The sequence below is a fragment of the Nipponia nippon genome, unplaced genomic scaffold, assembly GCF_047370975.1.
Source record: "Nipponia nippon isolate SJK-2023a ecotype South Korea unplaced genomic scaffold, ASM4737097v1 scaffold_1, whole genome shotgun sequence".
Classification (NCBI taxonomy): domain Eukaryota; kingdom Metazoa; phylum Chordata; class Aves; order Pelecaniformes; family Threskiornithidae; genus Nipponia; species Nipponia nippon.
The window spans coordinates 78043869-78060015 of NW_028262290.1; the positions used below are offsets into that span (position 1 = coordinate 78043869).

Genomic DNA, 16147 nt, shown 5'->3' on the forward strand with positions numbered 1-16147 from the left:
TTTTTAGTTAGCAGGTTTTCTAGTCATCTTCTTTTATATCACTTATCCTAGTTTTGAGCATCTTGAAAGGTATTTTGTTTTCTTTTTTACCAGTAAGATCTCCAACAAGCATCTGAAGGATACAGTTTTCGTACATTATACTTATTATTAAGATTCAATCTGCAGTTCTTAAAAGAAATCTTTGTGTGTCTTTTTTCTTAGTGATACATGGGAAAACAAAGATATCTGTCAGCTCTTCACACAATTGGCATGTTTCTAACAATTAGTGGTTTATAGATTTTAAACTGTTAAAATGCATTCTTTCATCAAAGAAACTTTGTTCTTGATAAATTGGAACAAAAATTATGTTAAAATGTCACTTCTGATAATAATAAAGGTTAGGTTGGCTAAAGTTTTTAAACACTTTTTCCCTCACTTGTTTTATTAAACAGCTCTCAAATGCACATCATTTTCATCCTCAGGCACTGCATAACTTCTAGCTTGAAAAAGCTGCAAATTCCTTCTGAGTTACTGTCGTGGTTTAACCCCAGCCAGCAACTAAGCACCACACAGCCGCTCGCTCACTCCCCCCTGGTGGGATGGGGGAGAGAATCGGAAGAGTAAAAGTGAGAAAACTTGTGGGTTGAGATAAAGACAGTTTAATAGGTAAAGCAAAAGCCATGCACACAAGCAAAGCAAAACAAGGAATTCATTCACTGCTTCCCATGGGCAGGCAGGTGTTCAGCCATCTCCAGGAAAGCAGGGATCCAACACACGTAACAGTGACTTGGGAAGACAAACGCCATCGCTCCAAACATCCTCCCCTTCCTTCTTCTTCCTTGAGATTTATCTGCTGAACATGATGTCATATGGTATGGGATATCCCTTTGGTCAGTTGGGGTCAGCTGTCCCGGCTGTGTCCCCTCCCAGCTTCTTGTGCTCCCCCAGCCTCCTTGCTGGTGGGGTGCTGTGAGGAGCAGAAAAGGCCTTGACCCTGTGTAAACACTGCTCAGCAGTAACTAAAAAATCCCTGTATTATCAACACTGTTTCTGGCACAAATCCAAAACATAGTCCCATACTAGCTACTATGAAGAAAATTAACTCTATCTCAGCCAAAACCAGCACAGTTACTACTTTTGATTTTTTTTTTTTTAAATCTGGAAATAAAATTATTCTCTCTTTACTGAATGAGATACTGAATGCTTAAGCTGACAAATGTTTGTTTCCTTAAATTAAATATTCAGTCTTTTGAATCTGTGTGTTAGCTTTAAGCTTTATTCATGCAGACAAACTTCCTGTGATTTATGATGGTGGACCTGACAGATCTATTGACTATGTCATCTAAAATGAGTTAATAAGAGATTTTTTAATTATTTCAGCCCCAATAGAATGTAGTTCATTTTGAATCAAACTAATTGAGTCTCCCCCTCCTCCACCCCCCAAAATAACTTTTCTGAGTTGTATTGTTTACTTTCTTGCTCTTTTTAAAGACTTAAGATTATACAGTAAGTTTTAGGGACTTTGCTTGTGTTTAGTTATTGTTTAGTTTTGCTATGATGCTTCTGTAGTTTCCATATAATTAGAAGTTAGGCTTGGGAGATTACAAGTCATGCATATCTCTTCCTGTGATAAAATACAGTGTGGTATCAGTGCTGCCACCTCCACATGTTAAATAAATACAAGTCATAATACTGAATTCTAAAAGATGCAGTTTTGGAATACACTTTATTTGACTAGGGAATTCCAAAATTACTTTCTTCTCAAGTTTTTCTGCATAGACATATCAGAGTAGAATCCCTTTTTACTTTAGTAAAGATCTTCATAACCACAGAACTGTAGGTCTTAAGTTTTAAGAGGACAGACCAAATGCACTGGGCTGGAGATAAGATCCTAAGAATGTAGTGCACCGGTGCAAGGCACTGGGCCTGTGATCCTGGTAAGAAAGGCACTCAGACTCTGTAAGGTATTGGTTAAAATACCATTTATTGGAGACAGCACAGGAAGAAAAAAAGAGGGGAGATAGTGTTACATCCCTTCAGATGCTGGGAACTCTGAATCGTGCAGCATCAGATGGTCCTCCAGTCAGGGACGGCATGTGGTGCACATCCCATCTGTGGAGAGGTTATCCAGTGTTTTCCTTTTTTGAGCTCTTTCTTACACAATTTTCTTAAAAGGGAACATTCCTATTCATCATTTCTGCTGTCAGAAAAAAACTATGTCCATGAGAACTTGCTGCTGCACTGTTAGATAAAGTTGAGGCCACACAGGTGGCATAACCACTGCTACCACGTGGGAGCTGCCTGCAGGCTCCTTGGTTGCAATAAGCTAGCTGAGCTCGCTGAGGTTATCCCACGGCCGAGGGATATGCAGAGCACAGCATGGACCTGCACCTGCTCAGCTTCACTGCTATGCGGACTGCTAACTCTTCAGTGTTGCGTGTCCAAAGAAGGGCAGCGAAGTTGGTGAAGGGTCTAGAGCACAAGTCTTATGAGGAGCGGCTGAGGGAACTGGAGTTGTTTAGCCTGGAGAAAAGGAGGCTGAGGGGAGACCTTATAGTTCTCTACAACTACCTGAAAGGAGGTTGTAGCGAGGTGGGGGTCGGTCTCTTCTCCCAAGTAACGAGTGATAGGACGAGAGGAACAGCCTCAAGCTGCGCCAGGGGAAGTTTAGATTGGATATTAGGAAAAACTGCTTCACCGAAAGGGTAGTCAGGCATCGGAACAGGCTGCCCAGGGAAGTGGTTGAGTCCCCAGCCCTGGAGGTATTTAAAAGACTTGTAGATGTGATGCTTAGGGACATGGTTTAGTGTTAGGTTAACGTTTGGACTTGATGATCTTAAAGGTCCTTTCCAACCTAAATGATTCTATGATTCTATGATCTTTCGGTCAGAGTCACTACAAAGGATTGGTATCACTGCAACTCTCTGCCTTGGAAAAAGCCTCAATGCTTGTTTAGTCTGAGCCCTTTTTATTCTTCAGTAGGTTGTACAGAGATGTAGAATGAACAAGCCTGAAATGGGTCTTCACTAAGAAACAATACCAGTATACCTGCACATGAAAGCTGTAATTTTTTCTCAGCTGGGCATTAACTCCTCCATAGGAAAGTTTATGTTCATTTGATGAACTGAGAGCAGACTGCTTGGCTCAGAAGACAGGCTGCCATTTTTCTGACAGCTTGCAATTTTTGTGCTTTGACAAAGACCAGAGCTTTCATGCTATGCATATGACAGGAATTCCACCAGTCCTCATCTTCTGTATGGCTACTTTGACTGTTTCTTCACCAAGTTGTTACTGTTTTCCAGTGTCTTCCCTGCTTTGTAGCTGCACGCATCCATCTGAGAAGCCAGCTAGAATGCCTGTTACCTTTATTCTTCTGCAGTATCTCTTTTGAAGCATTTTGTCCTGCAGTTCCTCCTCTGATTTTTTTTCAGGGCCTTTTGCATTAGTCTGAAAAGCTGAAAGGGCTAGAGAAGGACTCAAGCTACAATACTTTAAGTGTCTACTAAAATTTGTAGATTCTTTTATTAAAAGGGTGAAATTTCAGTTCCTTTTGACAGGAATTGAAAAATTCATTTGCAGTGTTGAGCACTCAGAAACAATAGCCTTGAATATATGTAAGATAGAGTTGGGAAAAGGCTTATTTAAGGTGGCATTTTAAAAAAAAATCTTCATAACCTGGTGTGGCTGTTCAAGCAGAGTTGCCTACAGACTCATTTCCAGATCTGCTTGTTGCTTACTGGAATCTTGCATTGCAATACACAATGTCAGAGTCTCTATTCTTAAATGTGTGGCTGTGCCACTCTTCTCTAATCCATCCACCCTTGTTTGAAGTCCTAGCTGAAATTTTCAATATCTAGTTTATGTATTCCTATGCAACACTAACAGAGACTGTCTATTCCACTTGGAAGTTTCTTGGTCTTCGTTGACCTGCATCCAGTTGTGGATTCAAGACTGCCTTTTGTTTGCTTGTTTCTTTTTAGAGAACTAATTTCACAAGTAGAATGCCTTACAGAGTAAAAAATGGATGCTGCTACTTTTACATAACACTGAATTCAAAGTGTGACCTCCTGTGGAACACAGCCATCAGAGAAGTTTTATTTTTGGTGATTCTGAACAGCAGTTCTTTCTGTTTCTTATCTCAAGCAGATCTGCAAGCAAATTACATAACGGCAGAGACTCACATGGCAGATTGTATAGGGTTTGCGTGGCAAGGTTTTGGTAGTGGGGGGCTACAGGAGTGGCTTCTGTGAGAAGCTCCTAGAAGCTTCCCCCATGTCTGATAGAGCCAATGCCAGCCGGCTCCAAGACAGACCCGCCGCTGGCCAAGGCCAAGCCCATCAGCGATGGTGGTAGCACCTCTGGGATAACATGTAAGAAGGGTAAAAAGTTGCTGAACAGCAATTGCAGCTGGAGAGAGGAGTGAGAATATGTGAGAGGAGCAACTCTGCAGACACCAAGGCCAGTGAAGAAGGAGGGGGAGGAGGTGCTCCAGGTGCCAGAGCAGAGATTCCCCTGCAGCCCCTGGTGAAGACCATGGTGAGGCAGGCTGTCCCCCTGCAGCCCATGGAAGTTAATGGTGGAGCAGAGATCCACCTACAGCCTGTGGAGGACCCCACGCTGGAGCAGGTGGATGCCCAAAGGAGGCTGTGGGAAGCCTGCGCTGGAGCAGGCTCCTGGCAGGAGCTATGGTCCCGTGAGGAGAGGAGCCCACGCTGGAGCAGGTTTGCTGGCAGGGCTTGCGACCCCGTGGGGGAGCCATGCTGGAGCAGTCTGTTCCTGAAGGACTGCACCCCATGGAAGGGACCCACGCTGGAGCAGTTCATGAAGAACTGCAGCCCGTGGGAAGGAACCATGTTGAAGAAGTTCGTGGAGGACTGTCTCCTGTGGGAGGGACCCCACGCTGGAGCAGGGGAAGAGTGTGAGGAGTCCTGCCCCTGAGGAGGAAGGAGTGGCAGAGGCCTGTGATGAACTGATTGCAACCCCCATTCCCTGTCCCCCTGCGCCACTCAGGGGGAGGAGGTAGAGAAATCAGGAATAAAGTTAAGCCCAGGAAGAAGGGACAGGTGGGGGGAAGGTGTTTTAAGATTTAGTTTTTATTTTCTCATTACCTTACTCTGATTGCATTGGTTTTAAATTAAACTAATTTCCTCAAGTCGAGTCTGGTTTTGCCCGTGACAGTAATTGGTGAGTGATCTCTCCCTGCCCTTATCTCGATGCACGAGCCTTTCATTATATTTTCTCTCCCCTGTCCAGCTGAGGAGGGGAAGTGATAAAGTGGCTTTGGTGGGCACCTGGCATCCAGACAGGGTCAACCCACCACACAATTCCGTTTGATGGCTGCTGTGAAAATTATTCTTCCTAGTGATCCTCCAAAATTACTATGCAGTGATTCAGGTTCTGTCAAAAGTACCGCCATCAACAAGTCAACAGTAGCCTGAAAATAGCATATCTAGAAATAGAATGCATTGTAGTTTCAGAAAAGATAACTTCCTTACAAGGTGCAGGACTGTAATTCTCAGGAAGCATCTTTGGCAAAGGTGCTGTATGTTAAGGACTAAGATAATTATTCTAGTGAGAATATATTATTCCTGTTTTAACATCAATTTTGATGCCTGAATCCATTTTCAGAAAGTATCCAGAGAAAATATTTTTACAGGAATTTAACTTCAACCATGCATATTTTTGTTGATACATATGATGTAGGAAAGAAAAGGCTTTTTTTAACAATTGAATGTGTTCTTATGTAGTCATAACTCAACAGGATTTGACAGAAGGATTTTTTTATATTATGCATAGGCCATGTTAATAATTTTATATTCTTCATATCTTAGCTTTATTTCTAGTTTGTAAAATTGCATATCTATGAGGTTTGTAACAACTGTGTATTGCATCAATTTATAAATACAGCAAATACAGGCAATGAAATTGTTGTTTTCGGATCCTAAGACATTTTACCTTGACCCCTATGATAGTAATACATACAGAGTACTTATTGAACTCAAGCATGAGTGAAAACCATACAGTGGCACAGGAATAAATCTTTTGTTAGTCTGCTGGCAGTAGGCTCTTGCATTAGACTTCAACAGCAGCAGTGGTGTCCCACGAATAGGCACTCCTCGCTACTGCAGATCAGTAAATCAAAAGTGGCAAAGGGTGAAAATTGGGGACCATAAATTAGGAGCATAATCTGGATTCTATTTAGTTTGGGGTGAATTGGAGCCTAGTAAGAAAAAGGGTCTATTTTATGAAATACCAACATCTGGTTGTTATTGACTGTAAATCATAATGTCCCAGATTGTGAGAGATTCCATGCTTAAATGGTGAATAATTTTTTTTTTAAACTAGCCTGAGCATTTTATTATGTATGATTTCCTACTCAAGAGACAAATTCTAAATATTGTCCATTTGTTTTTTCTTTGCCAGTATTTTATATACAGCTGCATATTAGGGCTCATTTCCTGTTCTGTTTTCCTGAGGATAAATTATGAATTGAAAATGGTGATAATGTTGATTGCATTGGTGGGCTACAATGTTATCCTTCTGCACACTCATGGGCCCATGCTGGATGACTACAGCAAATTTATGTATGCAATGGCACCTCTTAAAAGGTAGGTGGATAACTCCAGTCCTTCTGAAATTAATAGCAATTAAATACTACCTATGGCAGTTCTTATGTCATGGAACAGATTTTTCTTATATGTGTTTGGCTATATAATCTACAAGTCACAATTTAAAATCATTGTCATGTTGCAGTTAATATATGATTTAATGTCACACCTCAGAGCATTAGAATAAAATAAACAAGTCTGGGCAAGGTGTTTAAATCACATGCTATAGGAAATAGAGTATGGTTTAATTTGCATTTTTGTAATAAAGGACATCAGGAAGAAGTCGTCATTAAGGTTGTTAAGGCCTAAGACTGAACATAATTAAGGCTGTTAAAGCATAGCTGCTGCAAGCCAAAGAAAATAGTGTCTGCAAATTTGAATGTTAAATTTTCAGTGAGTGCTGAAATCCTTGTTATAGGTGATAATATATAAGACCAAAATTATTACTCTAATTCTAAGTATTGCTGTGTAAAATATTTTTTGTACACAAGTAATTTCTACCTCATTTTCAAAACAAAGAAGTGATTCTCTTCTGTGCAGGCTGAGTGTGCAGTGCATATGCCACAACAGAAAAAATGAATATTCAGGGTAGAGTTTCCGTATCCTTTTTTCTGTGCTGTAAACTGCTCGAGATCTTTAGGACACAGAGGCAACCATGGAAAAGGATCTGAATTAAAAAAAAAAAAACAAGTGTATGTTTTCTTTGCTCTTAAATCTAAAGATTAAATAAACAAACCCAGGTCTTTATGTTTCCATTGCATTAGTGGAAAGGATATCTCTGTGATGGGATGGAGAACCATGTGACAGGTTAGTTTTAGCATGTGCTTCTGGCAGCCTTGATTTTGCCAGTCAAGCTGTGTGTCTGTTGGTATTTTCCTTCCTAAATCTCTCACCAAGGTTCTTCTTTCAGTGGCATCAGTAGGAGAGTGCTAGTGCGAGCTGCTTCCCATTACCTCTAGTGTCTTTTCCCAAAGCAGAGTCTTTAATAAACTCTGTACAAGATCCAGTTTGTGCCTCCTGTAATTCTGAGGTGAAAAGGCATCTTGGGAGTTACGTGCTTTAGTTTCTGTTTCTTCACATTCATTGGATATGGTCAAGTTCTCCATTATGGAAGTAGTGTTATTACATAAAAAAACCTTTTTTTAATCTGCCTGTATAGAACAAGCACTAAATGCTCTCTGTTTGTAAGCCAACAAGGATATTATTTTCACTAAATCCTCACCTTATTACTAGATTTCAAATTGTAGGCACATTTGCACAGAATGTAGTAGAAGTAATTAAAGCTACATAATGGAAATAACAATTTTTCATCAAATAATAAAGCATATCATATTTAAATGGTCTTAGCTTACATACCAGAAAGTAGTATAAATTGTGGTATTATTCTTGTGCTAAAATAATTTTGTTTTAACTTTTGAGCAGCTTGCTTTACTTATGTTTTTATTTTATAGGCCAGGAATATTGAAAGACCTGAAGACAATGGGCTCAATTTCTTTGTTTATATTCTTCGTCACATTACTGGTTTTGGGTAGACAGGTAAGATGCACACTTCTCTTCATCTGCATCAGTGGACACAATGCCAGCCTCCACATGCAGCCTCTCACTTTCTCAAACATTTTTTAGATTTTCTGACACCTTTATTCCTTTCTGCCCCACACCCTTGCAAAGGAGTGTCAGAAGCATCTAAAAAGCTATTATTTTCTTTATTACCTTCCAATATGCCCTTAAAACTCAGCAATAACTGTCATTGAGACTGTAGACATTATGCCAATAGTGTGCTGTGACTATTGCTTGTCATGCTGACCAATATTGTCTCATAGCTTCCTAGTGTGCTCCCATCTGTCTGCATCCATCTGCTGTCCCCTAGTTGCTTAATTACAAGCTATTTTCTTCACAGTTATTACCATTTCATGCAGACACAGAAACAATGTAGCATGCACACAGAAGTGTACCACATGCTGAGGCCACACTTGCGCTAAAACTATGACCCAACAGGAAACTACTCTTTTTATTAGCCAGTTGTGCTTTTTCAGTACAAATGTGATGTCAATGGTCTTACGAAGTTGAGGGCAGGTGCAAGGGCAGTTCTCTCTCCATATCCTCAGGTCTGTCCATGGCCATTGGCTAAAAGCTGCAGTTCCAGCCCCTTGTGCCAGGAACGATGCAGTGCACAAGACAGCGCTCTGAGATGGAAGAGGCAATCCATGTGAGATCTCATGAATGAGTCTGTAACCCCTATAGCCTGCAGCCTTGGGAAGGATCTTATCCCTACTGTCATTAAATAACTCATTTACATTACAATTCCCTGAAACACAATGACTGTCATTTAAATAGCCAAGCAGGCCCTGCAGGTTACTAGACAAAAAATTGTTATCTGGCAGCTTCTCCAGTATTTGTTGTAGTGGAGAACATCCTTCTTGAGTTAGAAATAACATTCTTCATCTGCCTTGCACTGTATTAGAGTTTGCTCATTTGATGACAGTAGCAGAGAGTGGGGCTGGAGCACAGCTACTTCCACTCGGAAAGAGGGATAAATACTTAATCACACCAGTTGAGAACCTTTAGTCCCTGTCAACGAAGGTGTCAGATGGAGGCCGTGAGTGCAACACTAAGAAAAAAGGAGAAAAGGAATGTCATCTTCACTGGGCAAGGAGAATATGTGTTCTTGGGTTCGGTCACATCAAGAAAGTTTGTTGTACATACAGCAGTGTGTGTGTGTTGTTCCCTGTCACACCAACTAAAAAATGATCCTGTAATGGAAAAAGTCTTTGTTTTCAGAGCTGTAGATCCAGGATCCTTGTCATGATACCACTTGTTTGAGGCTCTTCAGTCCGTGTCTTTGATTTTTCTGCTAATTTATTCTCCCTTAAAGAAGAAGGAGAAAAAACCCCTGTGTTTTCAAACACTCTCAAGCAAAGTCTAAATGTTGACTAGAAGATGTTATGAACTAATTTTAATACATACCTGGCATAAGACCTGCCATTTTAAGTTACTGTTACTGATAGTGACTGATAGCAAAAGCTTAGGAAAAGAATAGGGGAGGAAGTGAACCTGCATAGAGCAACACTTCCAGGGACATATGCTTCCCACCTTCTGCCAGTCAGCATTTCTGTGGCGACGTTTAATACCTATTAGTTGCTCTTCTTTCTGTTACTCTGTCTGATCCCTTTTTAACTGATTTTATCTTCCTGGTCTTCCCAACATTGTCTGATAGTGAATTTCACAATTTGATAAAAAGCCATGTGAAAGTGTCCATTGTCTTGTTTTTTAAACTTTCTGCTTGCTACTTTCATTGAGTGGCACTTGCAGAACACTGTCAAGCCATCTTGGCAGTGTAGGCAAAGTAAAATTCTTCCTCATCCTTCTTCCACAGAGGGTAATATACAAGTAATTTCTCTGTTTGCTATTGCATTTTTCTACTTTGCAGATAATAACGTCTCTTCTTTTCTCTTAATATCTGATTATTTTAACAATGCTGAAGATAATAGCCACTGATGAACAGAGTGGTCTTTCTATTTCCCTTAAGCTGGCATTGGTGCTCCTTTACCCCCCCGAGTGAGTAACCAGAAAGTTCATCTAAACAAAAAGCAAATGCTTTCCTCCAAGCCTAGTTCTGTGAACCTGCACACCACTGGTCAGAGAGATGCCTGTCATGATAGGGAATAGGGAAATGATCTGGCTTAAAAATTAACCCTGGAAAAATGGTTGGTTTTCAGCCAGATCTATTTCCTGATCTGGTTTTATGGTGTGGCTGCAGCAATGCTTGTGCCAAAAGAATGAGCATAGGATGGGATTGAGCAGCCAGAAGTGAGGTGGAGAACTGCTTTTTTTTGACAGTCATGCCAGTGTAGGCTACAACCATTCCCTGGCACTGAGATCAAGTGACACATTTCATTCTGCATGCATGCCATTAGAGTTATTTGAAAATAGGCTGGCAGCAGACAGATGATATGTTGAGAATGGCGACTCTTGCACCCTGCCCAGGCATTGCCCAGGAGAATGCAGATTGGTATGGGCTACACTGTGTAAGGAGTGTGCTCACATTTAAACACTATGAGCATTAAATCTCTCTTATGGCCCAGTTTGAATTACCAATATTGACATAGCCTGTGAATTCCTTTCTCATCAGTACCTAAAATTACACATATCCTGTTACTCTGTAGGCTAGGTGAATATTTTCTTTTTCCCATGATTGATTATATTGTGTTTGTCAACACTAAACTTCATTGGCTGTTTTACTGCCCAGATGTTTATGGCAACTTCCCTCAGCCATGAAAACTGTTTATTTGTAGTCTCTGTTCTGTTTTTTAGTGAGCTTTTATCCTGTGAGAGGGTGCTTCTCTTCTTAGATAATGCAGTCTTTTCAAAAGCCTCTTCTGAAAGAATTTAATGAAAACTTACTTCAAACTTCATTCCTATTCACAGGCCCATTAACTTTTTTGTAACAGATAGAGGCATGTTTACAGAAGAGGTGTCAACTCTTCCCCATTGTATCAGCTTTAGCTAATATGTCTAAATAGCTCTTTTCCTTAGCATACTTTTTTTTCCAAGGTACCTTGCTCTATTGTTCCCAGGGTCACCCCAGTTCTTTTCCAAAGATCTGCATTATATCCTACCAGTTGTCAGTTCTCTGATACTGTGGCTGCCTTGAATGATCAGGCTATCCACCCCAAGTTTCAGACCAGCAGCTTTTCATTTTGGTTACTTTAGAGCTGAGGACTTCTTGTTGATCAAATTATTAATGTGTTCTAAGACATATTCTGCTGACACTCCATGTTGAGACAGTTTCTCAGACTCGCTGTCTGTAAGTAAGGGCTGTGAGGTGGAATCCCCCTAGCTCCCTCACCTGAACGAAAACACAGGTTTAATTTCTAGTGATCTTACCTGCTATAGTGCCACCTTTGCTGCCCCTTTGCTGAATGCCATAGCATTCATCTCCCCTGACTGTAGACACCCACAGCATAGGCAGCTACTCTTGAGCTGCTTGTCTTGACTTTCCATGTGACATTCTTTCAGTGAGGAGAATTAGTTCATTGCCTCACTCAGGCAAATATTGAAAATAGACCCTGGTGAGTGTCCCAATAGAATTTAAAAATATACATGTGCCCATCTCTGTGCAATCAATGAGACATGAATCAGTTCTTGTTGCACTCAACTGTTTTTGCCTAAGAAGTTACCACTGATTTGAACCTCTGAGGTTGCGTTGCATTGCCTTGCACAGATGCATGGTAGTCTCTTGTCCTGGGGGAAGCCAATTGCTCTGTGGTGCCCAGAGGAACGCAGTGTCCTTCATGCCTCCCTGGGCATTCCACTATGCTCACCTGCTGGGAAGTGCTCGCAAGTAAAGCAGCATAAGGTGAAGAAGGAAAATTTTGTACCTATCATCTCAAGGATATTGTGCCTGCAGATGTATAAAGGCCATTCTGAGATATTTTCATTCTGGTATGTTGAAAAGGCTCTGGAGATAAGATGTAAAGAAGGAAACAATCTTGGTTTTCATGACTGCAAGGCTACCAAGATTGAACAGGATCTTTAATGATGTGTGTACTAAATTGGCTAGATCATACAAACAAAAAATGCCCATGATTTAAAGTAAGTTTAAATAAGGTAGGGCTTTTTTGTTTTTAAAAGTCTGAATAGGCATTTTGAAATATGCTACACTGACTTTTTTAATTTCAAAGCAAATTGTAGAATACATTCTGCTTTATTTTGTCTGATTTCTGAGTTCTCTGCCATTTTTTGTGGCAGCCTAAATTTCATTCAATAAATAATAAAGCAGCAAATAAATTATCTGTTTAATATTAGCTTTTAAAGAAGAAATATCTTTTTGAAGACTTCAGCTTATCTAGCACCTTTTCAATACAAAGCTGGTACAATGTATGGATACCTAATTTCAGTTTTATGCCAGGCATCCAGTTTACTTTTGTCAATTTATGCAAATAATTTTGACATCCCAGGTTTTTATTGGATTTTTTCTGCATGAATACAGTTCGTGGCATTTGAATTTATCACCTATGTGTGGAACTTAGATGTATAAATATATAATATATGTATTTAAAAGCTTGCTAAATCATTTTAATACCATCTCATTTCAACTTTCTACTCTAGCTTTGGCTGTGACCTCAACAAAATATCTATGAATCGTTTTGAGCTGTGACAGCCACTGTCCAATCAGAAGGACTACTCTCATTTTGATGTGAATGCTTACTGACTGCTAATACTACTAGCTAGCATTTTTAGGTTTTTCTATAATAAGATTGTCATCTTAATCGTGTCCTCCTGGTTAATAACATAGTCTTCATTGAGACTGCATGATAGTGTTAAACCATTGGACTACATTGAAATAGCTCTTGATTTATATCAGCTCAAATAAGATAGTCGGGCCAGTACTGTAGAAATAATGCCATAGAATTTATGACAAAACATTGACAATATTGAAAAGAAGTAGAGCGCGCTCCACAAAGAAAGCATTTTTATTCATTTTTCAACATCTTTTTAATGAAATCGGATCTCCAAAAATACTGATATTACAAGAATGTTATACATTTCCATATAGTTCCAGTTATTGTTATTTTTATTGTTGGGGATGTTAAAAAACAATTATGAAAACTCTGGGACAAAAAGAAAAGAAGGATAAAGTATTATAGAAAGCAATGTTAAGAAAAAAGAAACCCAAAACAAAACCCCCAACAAAACCAAAACTGGATTGGTCCAACTGACTGGGCCATTTTTGATAATCTGATAATGATTTGGTAAACTGAAGGCATATTATATCAATAGGCTGTTTTTTTCTTGTACTGCCCGCTTTTTACCAGGCTGATTGCGTGACATAAGTTGAAGTTGGTATAAGTTAGGGTCTTCCTGAAATGCCCATTTTTGTAAGTGAAATTCTACACTTCAGATAAATAAGACATCATATGAAGTTGCGAAACTTTAAATTGTTTCCATAACTGTGTTTGATTTCTGGAATGAATTTCTACTAAAGCCTGAGAGTAAATAAATAAATCTTCCATTGTTTAAGGCACCTTGCAACTTTATTTTTTCCCTAGGCCTTTTTATGGGTCTTTTTGTTGGGGGGGGCCTTGTAAGTTTGATGAAATGTATGTCACATAGCATGTGCTTGGGGTTTGATTTCTGTGGGATCTGGAATTGTACTTGAGTGGCCAAATAATAGCCTTGTAGGGGTGGTGTACTGTGCTTATTTTGTCTCTTAAACCTGTACTCCAGCAGGACAAGATGCCTATTGTTTCTTTACCTCTGTGTCCTCTTGTAACAGAATGAATATTACTGTAGGTTAGACTTCCTGTGGAAGAACAAGTTCAAAAAAGAGCGGGAAGAGATTGAAACCATGGAGAACCTAAATCGAGTGCTTCTGGAGAATGTGCTTCCAGCCCACGTAGCTGAACACTTCTTGGCAAGAAACCTGAAGAATGAGGTCAGCCATCTCTGTATATCCTCTGCTCTGTAAGAAAGCAGCGTGTCCTGGAAATACCACTTAATGCTGATTTGAACAGTAGGTCCATACAGTGAGATTATAGATTTACAGTCACTTTCATTCCCCTTTACCTACCTGAAAGGCTTCCTTTACAGCACTGAATGCACCTTAGTACCTTGAAGTAAAAAGTGTGAAATTATCTTAAGTGGCAATGCACTTTGCCTTTCAAAGGAGGGGAAAAAAGGGTGAGGAGGAAGAAGGGGATGGTTGAATCAACATGGATTTAAATTTAAATCATATGCATTCAGATATTTTTTTTCTTTGTGATCAGAGTGGAGCTGCATCCAGGTTCTGAATTTTCTTCTGGTGACTGGAGACCTTGCTTACTGGAGTGCAAATTAACCTTTTCCCTGAAACAGCAGCTATGTTAATTCTGGAAAGAGGTTCTGAACACTGAATTACCTGTTTACGGGCTGCTTATGGACCTAATCCAAGCGCCAGAAAAGACCCCTGTTGACTGTAGTGGAAATTAGATCTGCTCCTAATATTACTTTACAGTTTTAATAAAGCAAAAAAAGATGAAAAATAAAAGCATCTAGAGAGAGTAGCAGTTCTAGAGATCTTAAATGCAATAGTTTGAATTACGTGTGCATACCAAACAATTGTTCCAAAACTGACAAAAGAGGGGAGAGGGCAGCTTTAGGGATTCATTTTTGATCTCCCAACTCAAAAAGGACAATGTCTTCCCTTTCACTGTCGTTTGCATTAAGCAGTACTAATCAGTACTTTACATCAGTACTTTAGTACTACCTGCAAATATTCATTTGGTAGCTAACATGGAATGAAAACTGCTGTGGGGTTCCTTTGAATCCAGAGAAGACCTTGGCTGGAAGCCAGGTTGGCTCAGCTCCAGTTCTCAGTTCAGGCATTAAACACAGCAAACCATCAGGAGATTGCTTTCTCATTTATGTGCTATTCCATTTCAGCTCCCCAGCAGAGCAACACCATCTGCTCACCTTTGTATTGGCAACTGGATTTATATTGTCACCCCTCAAGATTCTTACGTTGGAATGAGCTTTAGTAAATCTAGTGAAGATCAGAAATTGTAATGTGCTGAACTCTCCAATCTATCATGACAGCCGAAATAAAATGATTTGACATAATTTTAGTGGCATCCTTTAAAAAAAAAAAATTGAATTGTTTCTTGTTTTGTTTATCTTTAAACACAGTTTTCAAAGAAGGAAGAACCTTTCAAATCCCCATAATGGGCAGGAATATAAACATCTGTCATGTCTTCAGATTTGTTTTAATATCAGCAAGGATGTATTGAGCCTTAAAGGACATTCTGTATGTATGTATGTGTACACACCTAAGAATAAGTTAGGACAGATCAAGCCTTTGTTTTCTTTGAGTGGATATTTAGGTAAACAGATACTGAATTGAAATTTGTCCTCATTTTATTTAGTTGCAAAACATTCCTGTTAATATGGGTTTATGTATATTCTTTTCTGTTTAAACCAGATTTTGAGATGAAAATTAATCTAATGGATGAATAGTCTGTTTCAGAATACTACTTCTCTTAGAATCTTATGCATGCAGCTCTATGGAGAAAAGGGAAGACAAAGTATGCTGCTGAAGAACAGGTAGCAGGAATGAGAGGGGAAAAAATGAGTGGACGAACACTAACTGGGAGTAGTGGCACTGTACTTTTAGACAACCAACAAAGGTCTTTTCATTACAGGATACACATTGACTAATGCTGATATGGTAAAAGCAAAGTTACTTCAGAGCAAACTGTAATAAACGTTTGCTTGCTTTACCAGAACCTCTGGAACTGGGTTTCTGCTTATAGTCTGCATGCTGGGTACCAAACAGGATACTTTCCAGTTGAGAGAGAGAAAGATAGGAATAAATATAAAATGAAAAGCAGGAAATGGGGCCAGGATTAAATATATCGGCACCTGGCTCGTGCAGCCTTTTCCTTTATGCTGTCAGCATCCGCATCCCCTATTAGTAAAAAGTGCTCAGGAGCTTTTGTGCTGCAAGCTAACTGGCAAGCACATTACTGAGCAAGAGGAATCCTGTTTCATTGGCTGCAGGATGGAGACAGCACCCTACTTAGAGC

At 39.7% G+C, this 16147-nt stretch overlaps 1 protein-coding gene across 1 annotated transcript in view; it reads left to right on the plus strand.

Annotated features, from left to right (window-relative positions):
• ADCY2 (adenylate cyclase 2) overlaps window positions 1–16147 on the plus strand; it is a 228809-nt gene that overhangs the window by 197298 nt on the left and 15364 nt on the right. Inside the window, exons 18-20 of the mRNA XM_087760375.1 lie at window positions 6403–6587; window positions 8039–8123; window positions 13864–14022. Of these exons, the coding sequence (XP_087616501.1) occupies window positions 6403–6587; window positions 8039–8123; window positions 13864–14022 (429 nt within the window). The remainder of the gene's footprint in view (window positions 1–6402; window positions 6588–8038; window positions 8124–13863; window positions 14023–16147) is intronic.